The sequence below is a fragment of the Schistocerca piceifrons genome, chromosome 9, assembly GCF_021461385.2.
Source record: "Schistocerca piceifrons isolate TAMUIC-IGC-003096 chromosome 9, iqSchPice1.1, whole genome shotgun sequence".
NCBI lineage: Eukaryota > Metazoa > Arthropoda > Insecta > Orthoptera > Acrididae > Schistocerca > Schistocerca piceifrons.
This window is the reverse complement of record NC_060146.1, coordinates 155,409,120-155,437,024: the sequence shown is the minus strand read 5'-3', so window position 1 is coordinate 155,437,024 and position 27,905 is coordinate 155,409,120. Positions and strand designations below refer to the sequence as shown.

Below are 27,905 nucleotides of genomic sequence, written 5' to 3'. Positions count from 1 at the left end.
AACTCCTCTCCAAAAGCCATCTGAAGCTTACCGTAAGTTGTCGTCGCGTTTTCACCCAATTTAACGCAAAAACAGTTCCATTTCCGTGACGAGAGACACAGACACGTGTTAACGTATTGCAGCACAACTCACGACTGAGTAGTTGCGTCAATGTGCCGCTTGGACTAGAAGCAGTTTATAGACCAAGGTCAAAGATATTGTGCCTACGCAAGCCTGCAGGGTTGCCACATTTTGCAAAGAAAATCAGTCTCATTACTTTATTGTCGCACCTCATATATGCTACAATCTAACACACCCAGTTCAATTTACTCCCTGAAATGAAGAAGCAAAAAAAGTGGATGTGACATATATTCTACGTTAGCACTTAGGTGGTCAGTGGTCTGAGAACTTAATTATAGCAATTATCAAGCGTTCTGTATTGACTTTTTTATTTTAATTTAAATACATACACACCGTGATCTAGTAACGGAACCATATCACAGGCAATACCGGTACCACCTTCTCAGTCAGTATCGGGTGGAGCAGTTCTTGTGATCCAGTCGAGGAAGGAGGTTACCCGGGCATAGCCAGCGGCTACAGGTACCTCACACTTGTCATAGAAAAAACTGGCAATGCCGATCTGCTTGTAGCCATCATTGGACTTCTGAACAAGGGCTCCGCCCCAGTCTCCCTGCAATGTAGACAGTTATTACCTTACAAATATCTAGTAGAGTTCTGCTGCTAATACTAATAGCTGATGAATAATATTACACCTTGACCTATATAAAGGATGCACCATGGGCAATGGACTCGTCTTCAAAATCTGTGTGTTTACTGATGATATCAGTAAGCTGATAAAGGGCACAGACACGCCCATACCAGGAACAAACCGTAACAGAATAACGTAACGGGCTTATATCGGGTTCCCAACAAACTGCTTCCCTTCCTACAAAAAGCTGTATTGTTAGAACTGAGGCATTGCAAGCAGAGATCAGTGGGACCACACTCCACACTGGATAGGGCACCATGTGGGACGTTATTTGGCATCGATGCGCATAACAGACTGTCGTTATACCAGCGCATGGATATGTTTGGCAAAAAAAGATTATGTGAAGTTGATATTTCAACATGTTGCAAAAGTCTCTTCAATGACCTTGGCATTATTAAACTTAACAGGCAGTACATTTATTGTCTAATCGTATTAGAAGTTATTGGCAAGAATGTATGCAGAATGAACAGTGAATTCGCAGCAGAGACGGACCTATTACGATGCCATTGGAGTACTCACGACAACATAAGTTTTTGTTACGTATGTCCTGTAAAATTATACAATGGACAATAACGAATTATGTCCACCGAAGCAAAACTGCACTTGTACGAAAATTATAGGAGTAATCACAATTTCATGGCTTTGACCATGTATACTTACAGCAAGTCTTATGTATTATCCGGCAAATTTATATTTGTGCTAGCAAATAGTAAATAACCAGGTACCTATGTTCATAAATAAATTCTTAGGGCATTTGATTCGTTTCAGATTGGTACTGTCTCCCACATTGCCCAGAAAGACAGTTATTGACATTTTCTTAGAAGCTTCTCGCGACAGATATTCCGTCTTTCTCGGAGCGTCTGCAGGTTAATATTTCCACACATGTCTGTTATACTCTCCAGCCATTGAAGTAAGTCTGCAATCATTCAAACCGCCCTTCATTGCATGTTGTTGTTGACTATTGCTGTTCAAACTCCCCATCCACGTTCCATACCGATTTCTCTGTGCTCTCCCTACCAACAAATCCTCAATTCAGTCGCTCGATAGTCCACACGAAAGTACTGTAGATAATAATATTATGTATATTACTGAGAAACACTGGATCTATCTGACTGCCTTGATGCACGGCATTCAGTTAAGCGTGTGAGAAAACAGTGATTTGAGTTTCACATGATCGATGTGTACAGAATCAGTGCTGGCTGTCATAGAGGATGTCATTTTGTTCGAGATATACGAGTACTTGAGCCAGTCAGTAAATCTGTGGATCGATTCTGCTACCCTTCTCGTTGACGGGTGCGACCTGTGCTTCAAGGCCACGAAGCTTTGTTGAAATGTAACGACCTCAGCTGTTCCTCAACGTCAGTGGCACTAATATCTATTTCAGTCATCTTTTCAGTGGTACGAGAATGAAACTGGGACATTTATAGCCAATTTTTCCTTTGTAAAAGAACGTTTGAAACACTCAGTTTCAGCTCCTGGCTTGTCCATATGTGTCTGAACACTAACTTTGGTGCCACTAACAGCCTTTACACATGATCAGTATTTCTTCATGTTATGTGGAATACCTTTTGATAATAGTCTTCTACAGGGTAGTCAATGAAGGCACAGGCATTTCCTCCTTTAAAGCTAAACGAGTTTCGGTCAGCATCTCTGTATCTCCATCCATATGCTATGTTCTAAACCTACTATGCAGTTCTCTCTGTTTCTTTAGAGCATTGTTCAGTGACCATATACCATGGAGGACCCCATCCACCACGAACTGTTCCGTGAGGTGCATTTCTATCTAAGGCGTGGTCAACAATTTTTTTGAATTTGTGCCATAGTTGCACTACATGCTCCTGTCCTGAGCAGAAAGAAACAATTTCTTCATTTTAATCTAGCTTAGCGAACATGTAAGTCCATCTACCTGTTTTTGTTGTCCTTCTTACAGTGGTAGTCGTTGTTGCTACAGCTACCTCGTGGTTATTATTACAAGTTTCACTGTGGATATCCTCAGAGAGATCTGGTGAATTTGTCCTCATTAGATCCAATACACAGTATTTCCATCATGACTGGAATTCCGAACTATTTGTTTTCGGTAGTTATCAGAGAAGGCATTTAGTAATGTGTCGCAGGAAGTCTAGTCACATCTATCACTAACAAAACTGTAACTATCCCAACTGGGTGTTGGATTAAAGTCTCATCCAACGATTACAGTGTGATTGAGGAACTTACATACCAGCGATCTAATGGCTCCCTCTCATGTTTTCGGTGACATCACGAAGTGAATTTGGTTGTCGATGCAAGACTCCAGTTATACGTTTATGCCCAAGGCTGTTATTGAGTCTTGCCCAAACAATGTTGCGTGCAACTGCAATTTATTCCTCAATGGATCTGAGTTTCTTGTCTGCTACACAGAACAGACAACAGTTTCTATGAGACCAAATTAATCATTTTATTATCCTTGCTTTTAACTAAATTACTGTCATTAACTTTAAATATTTGTGTTAAGTATTTCATATTGCAAAGTTATATAGTTTGAAACATCTAATTATGACTATATCGTAGCCACTGGTAAATTGTTCAGTTTTCATAAAACAAACTTCCATTGTGTAATGAAATTGTGAGATACATAGTAGACAGAGAATGTATATAACTCAGGGGACGTAGGCAAGGTGGTGGTGAGCATGCAGCGTGCAGACAGCTGGGGGTCAGGTGGCAGTGCGAGACTGGAGTGGACGTGTGTGGCGCTCCCAGTGCTCAGTTTCATTGAAGGACAGGATCAGTGACCTTAATCTATGATCATGTAATCATAAACCTTATTCTGTGGCAATGTAATAAATTAGAGAACCTTTTCAAATTAGTTTTTATCTAGAGCTTCCCTATTAGGTCCTTAAATGATCTAGGAAACTATAAGAATGTCACGTTTTAAATACAATCGAGTCAAAATCTCAAAACAGAATCGTCAGTCTACCACAACACTTACAATCGAAAATATCTTTGTTACAAACACAAAGATGCAGAAGGAAGAGAAGTGATTCCTGAATCGATCACGCTGCCGTTTTTACAGACATCGAATATTCCATATTATACGAGGACTTTCCAGAAATTAAAACCACTAAATAACAAATAGTAGCAGGTGGTTAGCTTTGAACAGACGACCAGCAGTTATTAAACTTATGCATTTCAAAACCTGTAAGCATATGTGTAACACGTGAACACATACAGACAGAAGAGCTTGAGAGTGTTGCATTTCTGCGATTACAACTCGATAATAAATTCAGTTGGGAAGGGCACACCACATAATTGCTGAAGTGACTAAGCAACACTATATTTGCAGTGCTAATGACGTCAGATGTAGGAGATAAAAATGTTAAAAAAGTATTGCATATTTTTCTTACTTTCATTCTATGTCATATGCTAACTTATTTTGGGGTAACTCGTCATCCTGCGAAAAAGTTATTAGACTTCAAAAGAATCTAAAAAGACTCATGTAGAAATCCGTTCAAGGAACTGGTATTCTAACCATTGCTTCTCAGTATATTCATTTCTTGACGAAATTTGTTGCAAATAATATGTCTATATCTCAACCAATAGTTCAATACATACAGCTAGTATCAATACTGGTCTTGGTCCAAAAGGGCTCCAGTATTCTCGAATACACATTTTCAATAAATTGCCAGCACCATTGAAAACTTAATTTCAGATAAAGCACAGTTTAAATAGAGTTTGAAAGACTTTTTGGTAGGCAATTCCTTCTACTCTATAGATGAATATCTTAACAGGGTCTGTTGGACCAGTTTAACTAATAAATGTTAGATTTCTGTTTTAACAACACTTTGGCGCAACAGTCAAGATTAGGTATTTTATGTATGATGACTTTATTTAAAGTTCATAACTATGTTACATTCTGACAAGGTATTAATTCTGTAAATACTACCATTCACATAATGTATTCACATATTTTAACAGTCTCCTAACAAATGAAAAGGGAAGTGAGTTTTATATTCTGCTGTTCTATGCTTTCTTTGTTATACTTTCTGACATGTTCCACACCCACGAGAATCTTCTCATATGTGGGTGTATGGAACGAAAACTTAATCTAATTGTGGTGTCACCGCCAGACACCACACTTGCTAGATGGTAGCCTGTAAATCGGCCGCGGTCCGTTAGTATACGTCGGACCCACGTGTCGCCACTGTCAGTGATTGCAGACCGAGCGCCGCCACACGGCAGGTCTAGAGAGACTTCCTAGCCCTCACCCCAGTTGTACAGCCGACTTTGCTAGGAAGGGTTCACTGACAATTACGCTCTCATTTGCCGAGACGATAGTTAGCATAGCCTTCAGCTACGTCATTTGCTACGACCTAGCAAGGCGCCATAGCATTTGATATATATCTTGAAGCATGTACAGTCAAGAGAGATGTTCACCAATTGTGGATTAAAGTTAAGTATTCTACCAGTTACCTCCTTTTTTTACTAGGCTCAACTCCTATAACTGTTCCAGACCTCACGCCAGTCTGCGTGAGCTTAACGCGTGCCTTTCAGCATCCTCGCATAGTGACTTGGCTGTCTTGCCAAGTCACAACAAGTTTGGCGACGAGTGTAAAAACGGTCTTCTTCTTTATACTCGCTTAAATTACTTGTGTCATGGCTTCGCCACAATCTCCAGATGTACTGTCCGAATTTTATCGCTTGCAGAATCAGCAGACGCAGGCCTTACTGGATGCCCTTCGGCAGCTCATCCAGGGTCAACGTGCGATGCAAAACGACGCGGCGGCCGCCGCTTCACCGCTACCGCAGCCACAACATGCTGTTGCACCACCTTTTCGTCCCTTTGATGCGGCGATGGAAAGCTGGACGGAGTGGTCACGCCAATTTGGATTCCATCTCGCCGCCTACAGAATTCAAGGTAATGAGCGGCAGCCTTTTTTGCTTTCGTGTGTAGGCGTCCAGACGTACCGAGTGATAGTGAAATTATTTCCCCGACGCGACGTAGCAAGTCTGTCCTACGAAGAAATTTTGTCGGAATTAGATGCATATTTCAAAGAATCAGTCTATGTAGTTGCAAAACGGTATACTTTCTTTCATACCAAACGTACGGCCGGTCAAACTAATCGGGAGTGGGTTGCAACCTTGCAAGGCCTTACTAGGGATTGTGCTTTTGAGTGTGAATGTGGCCTCCCTTATTCAGATACAATGGTACGTGATGCAATTGCACAGAACGTTTCTGATGTTCGTCTACGAGAACAGATTTTGAAACTAGTCAATCCCTCTCTGCAACAAGTGATGGACATATTGGATAGGCAAGACACACTTGACTTTGCTCAGGAATCGTTTGAGACTTCGCCAGTCGTGTGTCACGTTACCCGGCCCGCCGGGCGCGCTGCACGGAACTGTAAACAGCCCTCGCGCCCGCCCGCGCAGCTTCCGCCAAGCTCTCCGCCACGTGTGCCGCGCAAGCAAGGAAATGCGGTGCTAAAATCATGCCCGCGGTGTGGTACTAGACATTCGCGTGAGAATTGCCCGTCACGCCAGGCTATTTGCTTTTTCTGTACTAAAAAAGGACATGTTCAGAGCGTTTGCCAGAAAAAGCTCAGATCGGACACTCACAACCATTCCAGGCCCTTTGCTTTACTCCGGAATCGGAATTGAACTAAGAATACTCAGGCTCGTGAACCTTCACCCATGGACATTCATGTAGTTAATTCCACTCCGCCCAGTGCCACTCTCTCTAACTGTGACTGTGTTCGTCCCACAAATAGTGTGCGTCGACATCGCAGGAAATCCCGTCAAGTTGCAAGTGATTCTGTACCGGTGTTACTTCACGGTGCACGAGACAGTCAACAGGACAATAAACTTTTTGTAGACTTGTTCATTACCGGCAAAGTGATCCCGTTCCAGCTCGATACCGGAGCTGCAGTTTCCCTAATCAATCACGACACGTACAAACAACTGGGCAAACCTCCGTTGCGTGCCGCAAATGTTAAGCTAACTACATATTCAGGTCACAAGATCCCTGTGTTCGGACAGTGCAGCCTTCTTGCAACATACAAGGGACAAACAAAACTTGTGTCATTTTACGTACTTCATTCTTCTTCTGCAGTGAACTTGTTTGGTTTAGATTTATTTCAGTTGTTTAACTTGTCTACAGTCAATCAGGTCCTACCAGTGAACCAGACTGTGTTTCTCGTATATGTGAAGAATTTGCAGATATTTTTGCACCGGGCCTTGGTTGAGCTAAGTACTATACAGCACATTTGGAACTGAAAGTAAACGCGCAACCGAAATTTTTCATAGCGCGCAATGTTCCCCACGCATTGCGTTATGAGGTCGGAAGAACATTACACGATTTGGAATCACAAGGTGTGATTGAACGTGTGCAGGCTTCTCTCTGGGCATCACCCTTAGTAATTTTGCCAAAACCTTCCGGAAAATTGAGACTTTGTGTGGACTTCAAGGCAACAGTGAATCCACAACTAGTGATTGCAACTTTTCCTTTACCCCGCCCGGAAGATCTTTTTGACAAACTGTGCGTAGGTAAATATTTTTCGAAGTTGGACCTAGCAGATGCGTACTTGCAAATACCGGTGGACGAAGAATCCCAGCGCGTTTTGGTAGTTAACACGCATCTTGGTTTGTACCGATTCAAAAGACTGCCATTCGGGTGTGCATCCGCCCCTGCCCTGTTTCAGCAATATTTACAAACTGTTTGTGCGTCGGTCCCTACTGCAGCAAACTATCTGGACGATATTGTGATCTCCGGAAAGACGGAAGGAGAACATTTAGCCAATCTCAAAACATTATTTCAGGTCTTGCGACAAAATGGTCTTCGCTTGCGGAAGGACAAATGTGTGTTTCTTGCTCGGGACTTACCCTATCTGGGACATGTAATCAATGCCAAAGGCATACATCCCAGTTCAGAGCACCTCCGTGCCATACAGGACTTGCCTTCGCCGCAGAATTTGAAACAGCTACAGAGTGTGCTGGGAAAAATTAATTATTATCATACATATGTGCGCCACGCCTCTTCCATTTCAGCTCCGCTTCATCGCTTACGCCGTAACGGTGTCCGTCCGTCTGGACGACGGAATGCGAACGCGCCTTTCGCCAGTTGAAATCGGCGTTGCTTTCTAATACTTGCCTTACGCCATTCGATCCCCAGAAACTCCTTTTGTTGATGGTAGATGCATCGGATTTCGGGATCGGTGCTGTGCTTGCCCACAAAGATGGATCGCATGATCGCCCTATTGCCTTTGCGTCCAAATTGCTCTCGTCTGCGCAAAGAAATTATTCACAGATCGAGAAAGAAGCTTTGGCTCTCGTATTTGGTGTTACAAAGTTTCATGATTTCTTGTATGGTCGTCACTTTACCATCATCACAGACCACAAACCTTTGACATCGCTTTTTCATCCGACCAAGCCTGTACCTCCACGTACAGCGCAGAAATTCATTCGCTGGTCTATTTTCCTCTCGCAGTACCGCTACGATATCTTGTATCGGTCCACTGCTAAGCACGGAAACGCCGATGCGTTGTCCCGTTTGCCTGTTGCTGAGGAGAGAGCGTTCGATTCTTCCGAACTTGCTTGCATGTTCACTGATGCGGAAACCGATGACGTGGTCGAATCGTTTCCGATTGATATTCGTCGTGTGGCTACAGCCACAGCTGCTGACCCTGTCCTTGCTACAGTTTTGCGTTTTGTTGCTACGCAATAGCCCTTGTCAAAGTCACGGATCGAGGTTCCGTTGGTTCGCCGATTTTTTGCTCACAAGGAGAGACTTTTTGTACGACGTGGTGTTTTGTTGTTGCGTTCTGATAATGATCAGTCCAGAGTCGTGGTCCCACGTTCGTTACAGTCCTCTGACTTACGGCTTCTCCACCAAGGACATTGGGGTATAGTGCGCTCGAAACAACTTGCTCGTCAGCACTGTACTTGGTTCGGAATCGATGCTGCGATTACGAATATGTGCTCTTCTGCATGGCGTGTGCCGAACAACAATCCGCACCGCCGCGGAAATTCTTTGCATGGCCGAAAGCCACTTCCCCTTGGCAACGCTTACACATCGATTTTGCTGGTCCATTCTGGAATGCTCGATGGTTGGTTGTCGTAGATTCATTCAGTAATTTTCCTTTTGTTGTCAAGATGTCTTCCACGACGTCATCTGCCACCATCCAAGCGTTATCCGCTATCTTTTGTATTGAAGGTCTTCCACAGACTATTGTTTCCGACAATGGCCCACAATTCATGTCCACAGAATTTCAGTCATTCTGCAAGGCCAATGGTATTCAACATCTGACGTCCGCGCCGTTTTCGCCACAGTCAAACGGTGCCGCTGAATGTTTGGTCAGGACTTTCAAGTCACAGATGTTGAAGTTGAAAGAGTCTCATTCTCGGGAGGACGCGTTATTGTTTTGTCCACGTATCGCTCTCAGCCCCGAGATGGTCGCTCGCCGGCTGCGTTGCTCCACGGTCGTCCTCATCGAACCTTGATGTCTTTGCTACATCCGCCGCATCAGGTTCCTGTGCAGCGGCAGACTCCTGCTTTTGCACCAGGCGACGTTGTATTCTATCGCAACTATCGAGGGTCACGGCGTGGGCTCGCAGGGCGCATTCTTCGCTGCCTCGGCCGCGCTATGTATCTGGTTTTGGGGGCCTCTCGTGAGGTGCGTCGGCATCTCAATCACCTGCGCCTCTGTCGTCGCCTGGGTTCTGCCGCTCCCCGTCTACTTTCAGCGACGGTGCCGTCCGGTCAGCGCCCTGGGAACTCATCTACTGGCTCGCCTCATCCCCAGGTGTTACCGACGCTGCCTTCCATTTTGCCCCATGGCGACGCGCCGCCGCCGCCGCCGCCTGTTCTCCCGCCGGCGCCGCCCGCAGTGGACGCGTCGCTGCAACCGCCGGGCGCCTCCCTGGGTCACGCGCCGCCGATCGCTTCCCGTGACCAGCTGTCCTCCGACATGGAACTCTTGCCCGCTCCGGACCAGATGTCGTCTTCGCCCGTCGGGTGCCCCGTTCTGATGGAGGTCGACGCTTCGGCCCCTCCTGTCTCTTTACGGGCGCATACACCGCATGTTGGCGTGCACCCTGGACTAGGTTTTCAGGCGTTTCCTAGCTCCCCTCGGACCGAATGGCCGGGTGCGGGTGGCACAGCCTCGCCTGTTGTTAGGCTCCCCACCTCGCCGCATACGTCAACATGGGGTCCTCCCCACGGCGGGCGGAAGCCTTATAACACAACCGTACGCCGATTTGCGGGGGAGGAATGTGGTGTCACCGCCAGACACCACACTTGCTAGGTGGTAGCCTTTAAATCGGCCGCGGTCCGTTAGTATACGTCGGACCCGCGTGTCGCCACTGTCAGTGATTGCAGACCGAGCGCCGCCACACGGCAGGTCTAGAGAGACTTCCTAGCACTCGCCCCAGTTGTACAGCCGACTTTGCTAGGAAGGGTTCACTGACAATTACGCTCTCATTTGCCGAGACGATAGTTAGCATAGCCTTCAGCTACGTCATTTGCTACGACCTAGCAAGGCGCCATAGCATTTGATATTTATCTTGAAGCATGTACAGTCAAGAGAGATGTTCATTAGTTGTGGATTAAAGTTAAGTATTCTACCAGTTACCTCCTTTTTTTAGTAGACTCAACTCCTATAACTGTTCCAGACCTCACATCAGTCTGCGTGAGCTTAACGCGTGCCTTTCGGCTATCTCATAGTGACTTGGCTGTCTTGCCAAGTCACAACACTAATCTAATTTAATGTAATCAAAACAGCATTCCTGCCAATGACGCAAGCCGCTAAGACACATTGCATGCAGCACAGTTCACGGCATATCCTCCTCTCCTGGAGGAACAGCGACCTGCTGTTTCTGAACTCACTGGAGCCGACTACAGTACCCTGGATCTAAATGTTGTCAATAAACGTCGGCATGGCAACTCTGGGGGATTCTCAGGTTCCAGTCGTGTTTTCACATCCACTTCACTAAGATGAGAATTGAAGGCAGTCCCTCCGACGAAGCTTCATGGTCGTCGAGAGGGTCTTCAGTTTCCTTGAATGAGGAGCTTCCAGTGTTCATTTGCTCCTCAGGGCTCTAATAGGTCGTCATATGAAGTACATGTACGACATCTCTGCATATTTGTCTTCTTGATGAGGCGGTCATGATCCTCTATTTTGTATGTGGCGTCCGAGAAGTGACAAAGGATACCACACAGCCCAGATGAGTGCATTAGTGTCTTTTCCTGCCGTCCCACTTCCCACACAGCTGTAAATGTCTATATCAAGTCTCCCAGGCAGTACACCACATAATAGTGCTTGGCACAATAGTGCTTGTTTGTCGAAGATCTGTACGTGAGCCAGCTACCTTGGTTCTTTCATCCTAGTGATGTGTTTCATGCAGTCATACTGGGTATTTTCAGGCAAAAACAGGTGCTGTGCATCGACTGCCATTTCTGTTTCACAATTGTGGAAGAGAATTAATGGTGTGAAAGCTGCAGTATCTTGCTTTTCTGCACTAAGTGCGAATGTCACAAGGGCAATTTGTATCCTGATCTCTCTGTTTGATATCAATATGCATCGAGAGTAGTTCTGTCACGGTCTTATTAAAGAGTTCTGTGAGGCCATGCGCCTGTGCTTGGATAACAGTCGTCACCCTATGCATGATGTCACAACATGAAATTACCTCTCATTCTAATTGCAGGAAGAAAACATTTCTACGACCAGAGATCATCGCTCATCGAGCATTCTGCTTCAAAACTATGTACACCACAAGGAGTCTTGCAACTTCCGGAGCCCCATCAGGTGGCACTGCTTTGGTGTCGACCCAAATCATTGTCCTTCGATTATCATTTGTTGACTTTAGGATGCGCCCCAAGATGTCGATTCCAGTTCGGTGAAATGGTGCTACTGTGGGCAGAATTTGTCCCAGTTGTCCTGAGGTAGTAGTGACATGTGCTTCCGTCACTGGCATTACTTACGGTGTCTCACATAGTGACTAATAGATCAGTAGAGCCACACGGAGTGGCCGCGCGGTTCGAGGCTCCATGTCAGGCATTGCACCCCCCCCCCCTCCCACCACCAGAGGTGGAGCCTCGAATGCGGGAGTGTGTGCAGTTCTTAGCATCAGTTAGCCCAAGTAGTCTGTAAGTCTAGGGACTGATGACCTCAGCAATTTGGTACTGTAGGAATTCACACACATTTCAACATTTAGATCAGTAGACACCTGCCCAGAGATAATTGAGACAATCCGGAATCGTTACGACTTCCAAATGATCAGCCTGTGGTTCGGACAGTGCACTGTGCAAGCTGGTACACCGTCCGCTGCTCGATGCAGTGACGTCAGCTCCCCTGACACCACTTAAGAGGCACTCAGTAGAGTGAGTGGTATGGTCGTGGGCTTGTTGTACCCAGTAGACATACTGTTCACTGAGACACAATAATTTATTAGCTTCAGAGACATGCCTCACTACTGCGACCTAGGCCAGCAAAGGCTCCGAAGTAGCGGCTTCCATCCTACACAGTACACGAAAAGGTGTGCTCCAGACGTGGTTTTTATAACTTTGTTTTCGTCTATTATAAGTATGTACCATAGTTTCATCATTATTTATACAGACGGATCCCAGCAGGAGAATGCCCTCGATTGTTTTGTGGTTTTCGCTGATAGTGTTTTTAAAGTGCGTCTTCCAGAACAATTTACAAATTATGATGCAGACTTATATGGCATTCTGATGGCCCTGGAGAGGGTTCACAGACATGAGCGTAGGAGTTTGCTTGTCTCTTCCGACTCTCTTAGTGCACTGCAAGCACCTCACCAAATGTATCCGGTAGACCCGCTGATTCAGCTCATCCATGACTCCATACAATGGCTCCAATGCCATGGCAAGGTGGTGATCTTTTGCTGGGTACCTGGCCACGTTGGGATACAGGGTAACGACATGGCTGACAAAGCTTCCAAGGAAGCATGTTGGGATGGTGCTGTCCATCAACGTCCCATCCCGTTGCACGCCATTATCTCATTTTCTGACAGATGCATTATGCGTGAGTGGGAGACTGAATGGTTGCACGTGTCAGACAACAAACTGCGGTTGCTCAAATCGACCACAAAGGCTTGGCGGACTTCGTGTCAGCTTCGCCACTGGAAGGCGGTTTGGCTTACCAGACTGTGCATCGGTCATAGCCCTTTCACACGTGGCTACACATTTTGTGAAGTTTGTGGTGTGCCGCTTTCAGTTCAATATATTGTGGCTACGTGTGTCCTGTATACTGGTACTAGAGGAGTCCTCAGTCTCGTTGGAGATCTGCCCACCATCCTCATAAATACCGATACCATTGTTAACAGAGTGGTGAAATTTTCTGAACTGTCAGGACTCCTCCCTAAACTGGAGGGGACAGGAGGCAGACTTTAGTACATTATTAACTGCTCCACATGTGGGGACAGCCTTCGTCCCCACCCGTGAGATTTCATGTTGACTTTCCATCAGGGCGCTGATGACCATGATGTCGAGCACCCCCCTCAACCCAAATATCATCGTCATCATCATTCAGCGTCAGCGCCCTCTGATACTGACATTGAGGGCCTATGGCATAACAGTGGGTCTCAGTATTGATGTCAGCAGTGCTCCAAGTTGTGCCGCTATGGCATGCGGCAGTGGCGTGGTGGCGAAGGATAATTGCAGTGCATGGGACATGACCTGCTGCCCTGTAGTAGGTGTAGGTGGCAGGCTGGTGGCGCTGTGGCACCAAGTCCCATAACGAGACGCCACTCTGGAGGCAGCTGGCTTGACCCAGTCCAGAGTCTGTGGCAGCAGCTGGTCATACCCAGTCGCCCTGTCATCTAGCTTGCCCTTGGCATCGTGGTGATGCCAAATGTCCTGCCCTGATGTGGTAATAACAAATAATGTGTGTGGCTAGGCCAGAAGCCCCACCTGCAGGCAGGATGGTGCAAGTCTTTTTAGTTGAGCCCCCTTTGGCGACTTGCATGTCGATGGGTATGAAAAGATGGTGGAAAACACAACACACAGTCGCCAAGTGAGGAAAATCTCTGACCCCACCTGGAATCAAACCCAGGCCTTCTGCATGGCAATCTGCTGCATTGACCACTCAGCTATGGAGACGAACTCTTTAATGGGCTGACACTGTTCTGCCCGCTCCCACTATTACCATTGTGCAGTCCGGTCCCATATGATGGCACATTACATATATCGCCCAGTGGTAGCTGGATACAGAGGTTCACTGCAGCTCCTTACACACTATTCAAGTTCCACCAAAACTAGGTAGTGACACCACAAAATGTATACTAGTCCAGTTTCTATGACTTCCATGCCTACAGACTTCCAGTCGTCTTCAGCTGATCTGCATACAGCGATATTCGTTATCAGAGACTCTAATGCCTCAGAGACTTTCAAACGCTTTTCATCATACTTGAGTATACCACTTCTTTCCACATTTTCTGTTTATATGCATGGTCTGCTACGCGACAAATTAGTAGATAAGTGGGAGAATAAGATTTCTATATCCGAACTGGCAGCGTTACTCAGTTACACGAAATTATCAACACCTGCCAGCTGGAAAGCAGCCTCGTCACTCTCCAGAGAGCCCGTGGATCAGCTCAGCAGAAAATGGTTAGAAGAGCAGGGACTGGACTGCCGTCATTACCCTGGCAGCACCGTGTAAATCCGTCGGCACACGGACCGTGCATCAGAACATTGAGCGTTAGCATGCCGAGTTTCTGACGTCACAGCGTGGAATAGCACGTTCGGGAATCTTTCCGAACGTGCAGAGCAATATCTGGTGTGTCAGATATTCTGAGCGTGCGTCTGAGCGTTGACCAATGAGAAGGCACAACGCCACCTACGTCACAAGCACGCCGTCTCCCTTCAGTTGTGAGGCGCCATATTGGCATTCATTTCAAGCCCATATGTATATATGCCGTTCCGAGCATCAACAAATTGAGAATCACTGCAAAACCCGTTGTTAACTGTGTGATTCGTTCCAATAAAATAATGAGAAACATGATATTCGTGGCAAAAGAATTATTGTAACTTGCATATAATGAGAGTAGACTATTTGAAGGCAGCGACACACTGAAGATGCACCCAAAACGCATTGTTCTTGGTGCAATTTCTTATAATTAAATTTCAGTTAGTAACATATCTACGATTAAGGTTTTTAGCAAGTGGTAAGACACTATGAGTAGATACGAAAGGTGCGAAATTGGTTGAGCGTAATTAATAGCGTCCTTGTCCTAAAATGAGTTTTTTGCTGGGGCAGTGGTTCGTGTCCTGACACAACCAATTTTTTTTTGTCTTAACATTCACGTTTTTATTAGGTTCTGATACTTTATTATTATTTTAATATAAGTATAGACTATAATATTTAATGTTATATAAATACAAGTTCACCTTTTTTTTGAGGGGTGACTTTGTTCGATTGGCTTAATCTACAGGACAGCTTGCGCTACCTGTATACAGATATTCTGCTCCTTTTTCTTTTACGCTTCGTAATTCACATGTTGCAAAGATTCTGCTACTGGGTAGGGACAGTGATCAAGTAAGAGTGACCTTGGGGTTTTACTAAAATGTGGGAATGATGAAATAATGTTTATCTTATTCGGAGAAGTATTCCAAATTTGTAACGCACTGTTTGTAATGGAACTTTTATAAGCCTGTGTCTTTATTGATTGGACATGGTGCTTTCCTTTTCGTGGACGATGGAAGAAATGTGCGTTTTAATATAGCTAACGTGGGAATTTTACGCGCGCCCGTTGAGTAAACAGGGTGATTTACGAACTAGAAATATCCCTCAACTGTCGCTGGAGTGCGTTGCGATCGCGTATACAAAGTTGGGGCCCACGTACCGTATGCACAAGTCGGATCGTTCCTGAGCGTTCAGCAGCACGTTGAACTTGGCACGTTCAACGTTAACGTTCGACAGCACGGTCCGTGTGCCGACGGCTTAAGAGACATTAGGCGGAACGCAGTATTGCCTAGCAGTAGTTTGACTAAGCAGCAAAGGCAGTGTAATAAATTTGTTAAGCAGATGTAGCGGAAATGAAGACCACCGAGAACTTGAAACGAATGCATCTCGTTCGATCATTACAAATGACGTCGTGGAGTGGAGCCTTTCCTCAACACCATAAACACTCGGTCCCCACTAGTTTAGAGCAGTCAGTCAGGACGATCGAATGGCACTCATATCGTTCACACTCAGTTCTCTGGTAATGATGTGGTAATATCTTGTGTGTGATGTTGTTCTAATGTTGGTCTTACACTTTCTGCCTTACGAGAAGGTAAGCGATCCTCAGCTAGAGATGATAAAGTCCCGCATTCTGTTCTGAAGTCAGCACAGCAGCCAGTACTGACAGGTAGTCCAGAGATCTCTCAGTGCAGCTCCGGATTAGACCAGAAGCTGCCATAAAACTCCAGCATTGCACGTTGTTCATAACAACATCCCCAACCATATTCTCAAACGTTGTGCCACCAAACGAGAAGTACTTCGAAGAACTTCTAGGTTCTGTGAGCCACTTGGTCTCCTTGTCATCAATGTCTCTCACTGCAGAAATAATTTTCCAGGAAATTCTGTCTGGAGGGCTTGAATGGTACAAGTTTTTTCCTCTTGATTGTGGCAAATGCTGGTATCAATTTTGCCAGCATTTCTCTTATACAAATACCACAATGGATTGCTGTTTCTGAGGACACTGAATAAAGAGGACCTAAGGGAATGATGAGGTTAAAATTACAGGATAACGGAGTGCTATTCAGTGGGACAACCTGTGACGTAGCAGGCACGGTGTTTCGTCTCCTGGTTACCGTCATTGGAACTACTGTATTAAATTTCACAGAGCTGTGGTTCTATTGGTCAGAGAAGTCGCTAGATGCGTAACCAACACCGAAGCTTGCCTTTGTAAACCATAACCTGAAACTGGACTTCGTTCACTCATTAGACAAGTTTGCAGTTTCGCCAAAGGGATGGATTACCGCGGAATAGACGTTCCAGCATATATGGCAGTAGTGTGATAAGCAGCGCCATGATGTCGCAGCTATAGGCGTCACGACATGTAGTGCTGCAGTGGTTCCGACTGAATTCTGTGTAACCTTCATCTAGCTTAAGCGAAAATTTACCGTCTCACATAAACTGTCAGTGTATAAAATGCCAGCAGTGTGAGAAACCATTAGAAATGGGAATTAATCGAAAAAGAATTGGTTACAAACTAATTTGTAATAAAAGGAAAAGCAGACTAAGAGTAAGAATCGAGGAAGATTGTTATTACGTTTTCTGAAGAGTTGTTACGATGGAAAAATTTGATTCTACTAATTTGTAAGTGGTGATTCAGTGGAAACATATTCCTGCAGTCAATAAAGAATGTCAAGTGGACCGAACCTAGATAATAATGTTAGTTTGTAAGATTGCAGCCAATGGAAGTTGTGGTTTAACTACCGTTTCGCATTGTCTGTGTTTTATGGTGTATTATGGAATGTGTTTCAGACATGCATGTGTATCTGAAGCACTTGGCATAGCACACCGTTAGAAAACCGTAAAATAGTGCTAATGCCTAGACGGACCGCGACAATAATACGTTCTCCCTTCGTGGGAATCAGAGCAGGATGTAGATGCCTGCTGATGTATAGGGTTTTGGGTCGATCCGTGAGTCTAGCTCACACAGCAGAAGTCGTTAAGGCGACTGCTCGAGTAGTCTGGTTTCGAGTCCAGATCGGGCCCAAATTTTCAAAACTGTAAGCCAAAATGCCGGACGTATAGCGTCCCAATATGTATTTCTCACGAACATTTTTACATCTGCTAGGAATTAATTAACTCAGTGACTTTAATAAAAGAACTTCTGTACAGTGCAATAGTCAGTGAAACAGAAAATTGATGAACATGGAATATAAGACTGTTAATTCTACGAAATGTTACTATGGAGGAATATATAAATTGCTGTGCAACAGAATATTTATATCTGTGACTCTTACAGTTTTGTCGGTGATGTTATACATACTGTGATAACGTCTCCCTCCTCTCTCTGGCGCTTTTTCTATGACTGTCGTTGTTATAAGATCTCTATGCGGCTTCCAGATCTGTAGTAATGTAGCATAAGACTGCTATTCCACAGGAGCCTGCGGACCTGGAGGAGATCTTGTTTATATCGAAACAAGCATAAAAATGATTGATTTTTCAGCTGGCCTGGCTATGAACCAACAAAGATGTAATTTGAAGTCATGTTATAAAAGAAAGGTGTCGGGCTATGCACTGTTAAATCATTACAGTGAGAAGTATTTACAATGGTAGTCATTTGCAGTGGCATAGTTGATTTTGTGGTGCAAAACTAGGTATTTCTTTTACGAGGAGGTAGTGTCGGATGCCTATCGAGTTTTTCTTGGTCATTACCTATAACAGCATTTATGCCGCACAATCGCAGTAATTATATGGAAGACTCAGTTCATGAATATTAAAGTAAGTGTAGCTAAGAATTGTCCTGCAATTTACATCGCAAACGAAAGTGCTAGCCTAAGAACCGATGCTGTGTTTTGGAAGCTAATTTCCAAACAGCACTCATATATATATATATATATATATATATATATATATATATATATATATATATATATATATATATATATATATATAAGAAGTGAACAATTTTTTGTTGTCGAGTAATTACTAAAGTGAATGTACAGAAGATAGTTTCTGGTGTTGGTAGTATGGTAGTATCGCTTGTAGTATTGCAACACTGAATAATTTACCTGTCGGTTGTTGCTTCTTTGTATTTTTGATACAGTGATATATTATCACACTGTACTTTACCTTCAAATTCTAGAACAAAATCTTCAGGCAGTTTTTTGTCTTTGTTATATACATAAAATATGATGAAGTTCTTGTGAAGTTTTCAGACATTTTATGATGTTTTGCTGAATACTGCCAATTTACTTTATTCTGAAATCCTCTAATATAATCAGCAGACAGTTTTGTATCATATGATATGTAATTACATTCAAATTCTTTGCATGGATTTTTCTTTTTAATATAATTGACAACTACATCAACATTTGTTTAATGTGTAATATACAGATTATATAACCCTCCAAAATTTAAATTTTCACACCTAAGAGGAATCATTTGAATAAATTGTTGTTGTTTAGCTTTTACTTCATTCATCTCATTGTTACTGCTAATATTATTCCTAATAAGATAAATAAGTTCTTGCTTTCTCTGTTTACAACATCCTTTTATTTGTAGCTGTATTGCTCTGGCTTTATTTTGTTGACTTTTAATGCTTGTAGGCTCACCATTTATAGAATTATTTTTTGTCAGACAAATAAAAACTGACTATTTAAAGATGCCAGTAATTATAAAGATTTTATGCTATATTAATTAAGGAATTTCAGTGTCCATGAGAGTAGGCCCTGGAAAATCAGAAGATGCAAATTCTCTGAACACCAAACATGAATAACTAAACAAAATAAAAAGTTTATATTAAATTTCTTACAGAGAATAATTATGAAAAACCTTTTTCCTTAATAAAAGTTATATTCATATAATGACAGCTATCACAAGTAATGCTGTTGGCAATTCAGCATCAGTTATGATGAATGTTCTTGTATTTATTCATAAAAACGATTATCAACTAAATTTATGAAATTGGTTTAAAGATATTTGGTTTCCATTATTTGACAGAAAGGTAAATTGATCACAAATGATATTTTGTGTATTTTTTGTGATGTTCCCAAGTCCAAATATTCAAATATGACAACTTTAACTAGAAGTAAAAGTCATTATCTCCAATTTATCAAACAAAATGTTTCTTTCGTAGAAATACATCACAATAATCAAGCAGCTTTAGAATATCAATATATTCGAAATGAAATAAAAATCTTAATCGTTTCACTGCAGCCTATAGACTAGTTACACCTGAGGCAGTCTTCAAACTGCATCTGTGTCTGTACCTCCAGCGTATTCCCAAAAATGTCTATTTATTAAACGCAAAATATTGTTAAAATTTATAATTAACAGGTAATTGTTTCAACACAAATAAGCACAAATGACCATAAATTACTTGATTAAAATTTTATACTCATTGCCTATTATAGTACAACTAACTTGAGCCAAGATTTTTAACCATTTCTTTAGGAATATTTCCTCCAAATGATTCAAACACAAATTTTAATCTGTATTCTTATAATATCAGATTCAATGCAAAACAGAATGATCAGCTGCATCAAAATTTACTATTCCAGATTCATATCCACTAAGATGATCAGTGGCAGCTGAAAGAGTCTTAGAACTGGCGACTGCTGGAGCAGTGGCAGCTGCACCAGTCTTCAGACTGCCTCCATGTGCAGGTAATTCATCAATCATAAAAATAGCACAAAAGTAAATTATTTTTAACTGCTTAGCAACTTTTTATTTATCAAAATTACTTAATTCATTAGGATTCATATATATGGATTATCTTTTGTAATTTGTTTTTACTCCGGTGGTATCTGAACCAGACTTTCCACTGCACCCAGTTCCAGCTTTCCTCTCCATTGCTAGAGATAAAACTTCTATGCCTCGTTTTAAGTTTCCAGTTTTCTTCTACATTTTTGAGCATTTGTTGAAGTTGTTTTTGTCTTTGGGTGACAGAAGTTCTTCATCTTTATGAAACAAGCTTTCCTCAAATGAGATTCTAACTGTTTTGATGGAATAGGAAACATGTCATCACATTTTTCTTCATGAAGATGGTAATAATGAATGATCCGTTTTTCAGCCTCACTATTTTCTTCAGTAGCTTTCAGAACATCAACACATAAACCTTCAATCCTTGTTTAACTTCTTTGATTGCATCAATAACTAGTTGAGCTCCTTTTTTACATTTTTCATGTTCTACACTTGGTTGTTTTTTTCAAAACTTGATCTGCTCTTTCACTTCTTCAACTTGTTTTATTTTCTTTGGCTTTTTAACAACTTCTGCATCAAATTTTGAAGACATATAATACAGATGAAAAAATTAACTAAAAATAATTTTAACTTTTAATGTTTTATGTTTTTGTTTATGAATTCAAGAATAACAATTCGTTCTGCTTTAAGTTATTACGAATTTTTGTATTTTATCTCTGAACTTACCTTCATTCATTTTTCTAGTCATATTTTTAGTAAAAAATCCCAACTGATCGTTCCAACATTTTCTCCCATTTCTTTAAGGTCATCAAATTTTCAGTCACCACCAACAAAGTCATGGTAAATGTGATTTAAATTTATGTCATCCTATCTGAAACTATTTAAAAATTTGAGATTATCTCTGAGTAATTGTTTTGGTATTTTTGAGAAAGTTTCAGCTAAATAAAAACTATATATTTCTATATGCCTATGTCTAGTATAATATTTTCTTACTATACCCTGATTTTCAAGGATGAAGTCATTGCATATTAGAAGTGAATTATCTTGGCATAAATCTAGCGGTATAATTTATCGCGATTTTCAAGAAAAGTAGTAATCTTCTCATTTCTTTGTCTTTAATTTTTTTGCAAATTTTTAAAAGTTCTTGATATTTCAGTTGATCTAAACTTATTGAATTTATGTACAAATGATTAGTTATATTCCAGTTCAACCATCCTGTTGCTAGGATATACTTGTCAACCATCAATGTAGTTTTTCCATATTTGCTTGACCTATTACTGCACATCAAATAGAATTTAGCAAAACCTATCGTGTTTACAGTTTGATTTCTTCTCTGGAATTCTTATTTTTGTTTCCCAAACAGTTTTCATTTAATGAAAATAATTTTTATTGATATAAATGAGTAGATTATTCCAATTGAGTGGCAAGTCATACGTTCTCAAGAAAAAATCAACTGTGCCTATAAGAGACAGATTTACTAATGTAGCACTAGCTTGTTTTTATACAACATTTCTGACACCAAATATTACATAAAAATGATAAACCTTGCTGTCAATGAGAAAAGATCCAAATTCCTTTTGCCCAGTACAATTTAAAAAGCTAGAAAAAATTACTCATACAAAAAAGCCAAATATTCAGAGTAAAACAGATGAAATTTTATATTTGATTTATTATACAGGGTGATGTTAAATATTACATGAATATAAAAGACAGTATTAAAAGTGTGCTTGGGTGTAGTGATGGTTCAAATGACTCTGAGCACTATGGGACTTAACATCTATGGTCATCAGTCCCCAGTGTAGTGATCAAACTGCTGAAGCTAATAAAAAACTGTTGCTAATGATATTCCTAAAATTATTCCACTTGAATTAATTAATACAATTTTTAATTTAGTTGATAGAATGCTTGTAAAGCATACTGATCATTTTCATTGAGAAACTAATATTACTGTATCATTCAAGATAATTTGATTCACTTCAGTGGTGCTTCTGCAACAGTTGTTTTAGAAATGGCTGAAACAATATATTCCTTAAGAAATAATTAACGAAATAGAGAGTTACCAGTTTCACTCATTCCATGCAAATGAGTAATCTAAAAATAATTTAATGTACCTAACAAGGATACAGAGATTAATATAAATAATATCGACAACTGGGTACATCCTAGCCATGCACAATTATACAAGAGCTTCAGTATTATTGGAACTGATGGTACAGATTATACAACATATAATGGAAAAACCAAACAAAAAATTAATTGATAATTATGTAACAGAGCTATAGGATTTTGTAACCATAAAGATAGTAAATAATATTTTATCTAGAATTGAGCATCCTTTCATTTCATCATCAGTTAGCTTGTATTTGACTTCATGTTTCCAATAAAATTAATATAGAAGAAAATATACGTAACAATGGCAAAATAAAGAGTAAGAAAAATGAAGTACTTTATCCACTAAATATGCTTGGTGGCTCTACATCTACATCTACATGATTACTCTGCAATTCACATTTAAGTGCTTGGCAGAGGATTCATCTAACCACAATCATACTATCTCCCTACCATTGCACTCCCGAACAGCGCGCGGGAAAAACGAACACCTAAACCTTTCTGTTCGAGCTCTGATTTCTCTCATTTTATTTTGATGCTCATTCCTACCTATGTAGGTTGGGCTCAACAAAATATTTTCGCATTCGGAAGAGAAAGTTGGTGACTGAAATTTCGTAAATAGATCTCGCCGCGACGAAAAACGTCTTTGCTTTAATGACTTCCATCCCAACTCGCTTATCATATCTGCCACACTCTCTCCCCTACTACGTGGTAATACAAAACGAGCTGCTCTTTTTTGCACCCTTTTGATGTCCTCCGTCAATCCATCCTGGTAAGGATCCCACACCGCGCAGCAATATTCTAACAGAGGACGAACGAGTGTAGTGTAAGCAGTCTCTTTAGTGGACTTGTTGCATCTTCTAAGTGTCCTGCCAATGAAACGCAACCTTTGGCTCGCCTTCCCCACAATATTATCTATGTGGTCTTTCCAACTGAAGTTGTTCGTAATTTTAACACCCAGGTACTTAGTTGACAGCGTTGAGATTTGTACTATTTATCGAATAATCGAATTACAACGGATTGCTTTTGGAACTCATGTGGATCACCTCACACTTTTCGTTATTTAGCGTCAAATGCCACCTGCCACACCATACAACAATCTTTTCTAAATCGCTTTGCAACTGATACTGGTCTTTGGATGACCTTACTAGACGGTAAATTACAGCATCATCTGCGAACAACCTAAGAGAACTGCTCAGATTGTCACCCAGGTCATTCATATAGATCAGGAACAGCAGAGGTCCCAGGACGCTTCCCTGGGGAACACCTGATATCACTTCAGTTTTACTCGATGATTTGCCGTCTATTACTACGAACTGCGACCTTCCTGACAGGAAATCACGAATCCAGTCGCACAACTGAGACGATACCCCATAGGCCCGCAGCTTGATTAGAAGTCGCTTGTGAGGAACGGTGTCAAAAGCTTTCCGCAAATCTAGAAACACGGAATCAACTTGAGATCCCCTGTCGATAGCGGCCATTACTTCGTGCGAATAAAGAGCTAGCTGCGTTGCACAAGAACGATGTTTTCTGAAACCATGCTGATTACGTATCAACAGATCGTTCCCTTCGAGGTGATTCATAATGTTTGAATACAGTATATGCTCCAAAACCCTACTGCAAACCGACGTTAATGATATAGGTCTGTAGTTCGATGGATTACACCTACTGCCCTTCTTAAACACTGGTGCGACCTGCGCAATTTTCCAATCTGTAGCTACAGATCTATCGGTGAGCGAGCGGTTGTTTATGACTGCTAAGTAGGGAGCTATTGTATCAGCGTAATCTGAAAGGAACCTAATCGGTATACAATCTGGAGCTGAAGACTTGCCCGTATCAAGCGATTTGAGTTGCTTCGCAACCCCTAAGGTATCTACTTCTAAGAAACTCATGCTAGCAGCTGTTCGTGTTTCAAATTCTGAAATATTCCATTCGTCTTCCCTGGTGAAGGAATTTCAGAAAACTGCGTTCAATAACTCCGCTCTAGCGGCATAGTCGTCGATAACAATACCATCGGCTCTGCGCAGCGAAGGTATTGACTGCGTCTTGCCGCTTGTGTACTTTACATACAACCAGAATTTCTTCGGATTTTCTACCAAATTTCGAGACAATGTTTCGTTGTGGAACCTATTAAAGGCATCTAGCATTGAAGTCCGTTCCAAATTTCGCGCGTCTGTAAATTTTAGCCAATCTTCGGGATTTCGCGTTCTTCTGAACTTCGCATGCTTTTTCCGTTGCCTCTGCAACAGCGTTCGGACCTGTTTTGTGTACCATGGGGGATCAGTTCCATCTCGTACCAATTTATGGGGTGTGAATTTCTCAATTGCTGTTGCCACTATATCTTTGAATTTGAGCCACATCTCGTCTGCATTTGCATAGTGAGTTCGGAAGGAATGGAGATTGTCTCTTAGGAAGGTTTCTAGTGACACTTTATCCGTTTTTTTAAATAAAATTATTTTGCGTTTGTTTTGGTGGATTTGGAAGAAACGGTATTGAGCCTAGCTACAACGACCTTGTGATCACTAATCCCTGTATCAGTCATGATGCTCTCTATTAGCTCTGGATTGTTTGTGGCTAAGACGTCAAGTGTGTTTTCGCAACCATTTACAATTCGCGTGGGTTCGTGGACTAACTGTTCGAAATAATTTTCGGAGAAAGCATTTAGGACAATCTCGGAAGATGTTTTCTGCCTACCACCGGTTTTGAACAAGTATTTTTGCCAACATATCGAGGGAAGGTTGAAGTCCCCACCAACTATAACCGTATGAGTGGGGTATTTATTTGTTATGAGACTCAAATTTTCTCTGAACTGTTCAGCAACTATATCATCGGAGTCTGGGGGTCGGTAGAAGGAGCCAATTATTAACTGAGTTCGGCTGTTAAGTATAACCTCCACCCATACCAATTCGCACGGAGTATCTACTTCGACTTCACCACAAGATAAACCACTACTGACAGACCACCAATTCTGCCTAATCTATCTTTCCTGAACACCGTCTGAGACTTCGTAAAAATTTCTGCAGAACTTATTTCAGGCTTTAGCCAGCTTTCTGTACCTATAACGATTTCAGCTTCTGTGCTTTCCATTAGCGCTTGAAGCTGAGGGATTTTCCCAGCACAACTACAACAATTTACAACTACAATTCCGACGGTTCCTTGATCCAAGCACGTCCTGTATTTGCCATGCACCCTTTGAGATTGCAGCCCACCCGTTACTTTCCCGAGGCCTTCTAACCTAAAAAGCCGCCCAGTCCACGCCACACAGCCTCCGCTACCCATGTAGCCGCCAGCTGAGTGTAGTGAACTCCTGACCTATCGCGGAACCCGAAACCCCACCACCCTATGGCGCAAGTCAAGGAATCTGCAGCCAACACGGTCGCAAAACCGTCTGAGCCTCTGACTGAGACCCTCCACCCGGCTCTGTCCCAAAGGTCCGCAGTCGGTTCTGTCAACGATTCTGCAGATGGTGAGCTCTGCCTTCATCTCGTAAGCAAGACCGGCAGGCTTCACCAAATCAGAGAGCCGCTGGAATCCAGAGAGAATTTCCTCAGATCCAAAGCGACACACGTAATTAGTGCCGACATGAGCCACCACCTGCAGCTGGCTGCACCCTGTGCTCTTCGTGGCATCCGGAAGGACCCTTTCCACATCAGGAGTGGCTCCACCCGGAATGCACACGGGTTTCACACTGGATTTCATCCCCTCCTTAGCCGTCATATTCCTAAGGGTTTCTATAGAGACTGTAAAGAAATTTTATGGGAAGGTGATCTTACTGTAATTTGCACTTGAAGTTCCAGTGCTGGATATGCTCTTCTTAGATGACCTGATAAAAATGATGCTGGAGTCGAAATAAAAGATACACGTCCAAAAGAAGGAAAAGTCGTTGTAGAATCGATGGAAATTCGTGTACTCATTGTTAAATATGAACCAAATTACTCGTCACACCAAGTAGAAAATATATAGAAAAATTCTAAAATTCTAATATTTTTTTATGATCTACAAAGTGTAGAAGTTGCTGGATTCACTGGTAAGACAAATTTTGAGTTAGATATTACGAATTTCTACAGCTCAGTAGAGTTTATGTGCTATATTTAGTATTTGTTAAATTTCAAACAAATTGTAAAAATAATCAGTGCTGAACTCTTCATTATTTGATCACATTGAGCTACAGAATATATACCTGAAAAATGGAAGAAACGAAGTTTTCCCTCAAGATATGTGGGATATTAATTCACCTTATAATTTTCTCAAAGCGTACGATGAATTTCTCGATTTTAAATGAGTTACACTACTCAAAGGAGATACTGAAGTAAGTCTAAATAATTTTGTAACGAACTATCTTATCTATGTGATTAATATGAAACTTTCCCGAGGCCTTCTAACCTAAAAAGCCGCCCAGTCCACGCCACACAGCCTCCGCTACCCGTGTAGCCGCCAGCTGAGTGTAGTGAACTCCTGACCTATCGCGGAGCCCGAAACCCCACCACCCTATGGCGCAAAATATTGTAACACTCCAAGGACAACAATGAAATTAATTGCAACTTTTAATGAAAAAATTCTTGCAGATACTTCAGCATACACAGTTATGTATGGTAAAAAGAACCTCAATTATGATGTGAAGCACAGAATTTTAACTGACAATTTTTAACCTCTGTGGAAGTGGCAGTGAAAAATGAATTGGCAGTGAGTATATACTATAAGGAGATGAGAGCAAACCTTTGCCTATATCTTTAAAGACTTCACATGATGGAGTGTATAATTGTAAAGGCATATTCTATGGAGAGATTCTGTAAAACTTCATGCTTTTAACCAAAAATAATTATGCATTCGTGTTTCATCTGCATATTTCTACATAGCTCTAAAATATTAACATAATAGCTCTCATTGAATCAAATGTTTTACAAATGCTAGACAAAAGTAAGATCTGAGCATATTGGAATTGGAGACACGTTCTTTCCTCGTTTTTCGAGCTGTTTTCCTTTTGAGCCGAGCCCTTATGGGAGGACAGCACTCTTTCTAACGGTTCAAGATCATAAATCTCCTCTCCAACCAAGAGTAGTTTATAAGAACAGGCGCAAAACAGTGTACTGTCAACAACCTTAAAAAGTAGACAAAATTAAGCTGCAAAAATATACACAAAAACAAGGTATGATGAATACCACCCAAATTTTCGTAAAATGAACATTAACTCACGAACTACATAAATCTTATGTGTAAAAACCTGTGAATAATGATCATAACATGAACACTTAGACACTTAGTGAATGTAAACCCAAAGTGTGAGGCACTATTTTTGTGATGCATGTTTAAAAAAAAAAAAAAAAAAAAAAAAAAAAAACAGGAACTCTAGTGGGATGCCCATTACAGAAAGTATTCAAATGTATGCATGACCTTTCCAGTGAGCCATGTGTATTTGTTGCGAACATTTTTTTTTGTTCGTTACGAATTAATGAAATGAGCAACTATAATAGAAGAAACTCTGTACCGCTAGTGAAAAAAAAATCAATGGTCAAGGAGTATAAGACTGTTAATTCTACGAAATGTTACTTTGGAGAAAACCAGTGACGATAGAGACCTGATAAAATATGCTACGAAACAATACATTTATATCTATTGATTCTTACAATTTAGAATTACCACCATTATGATAGAGTCTCTCCTTGATATTCTCTCTCCGACGCAATTTTCTCTGACTCTGTTGT

At 41.8% G+C, this 27,905-nt stretch overlaps 1 protein-coding gene across 1 annotated transcript in view; it reads right to left on the bottom strand.

Moving 5' to 3' along the window:
• Positions 1 to 502: 502 nt before the first annotated feature.
• The window catches only part of LOC124716784 (brachyurin-like), a 118,225-nt gene continuing 90,822 nt past the window's right edge, over positions 503 to 27,905 (bottom strand). Inside the window, exon 6 of the mRNA XM_047243332.1 lies at positions 503 to 670. Coding sequence (XP_047099288.1) covers positions 503 to 670 — 168 coding nt within the window. The remainder of the gene's footprint in view (positions 671 to 27,905) is intronic.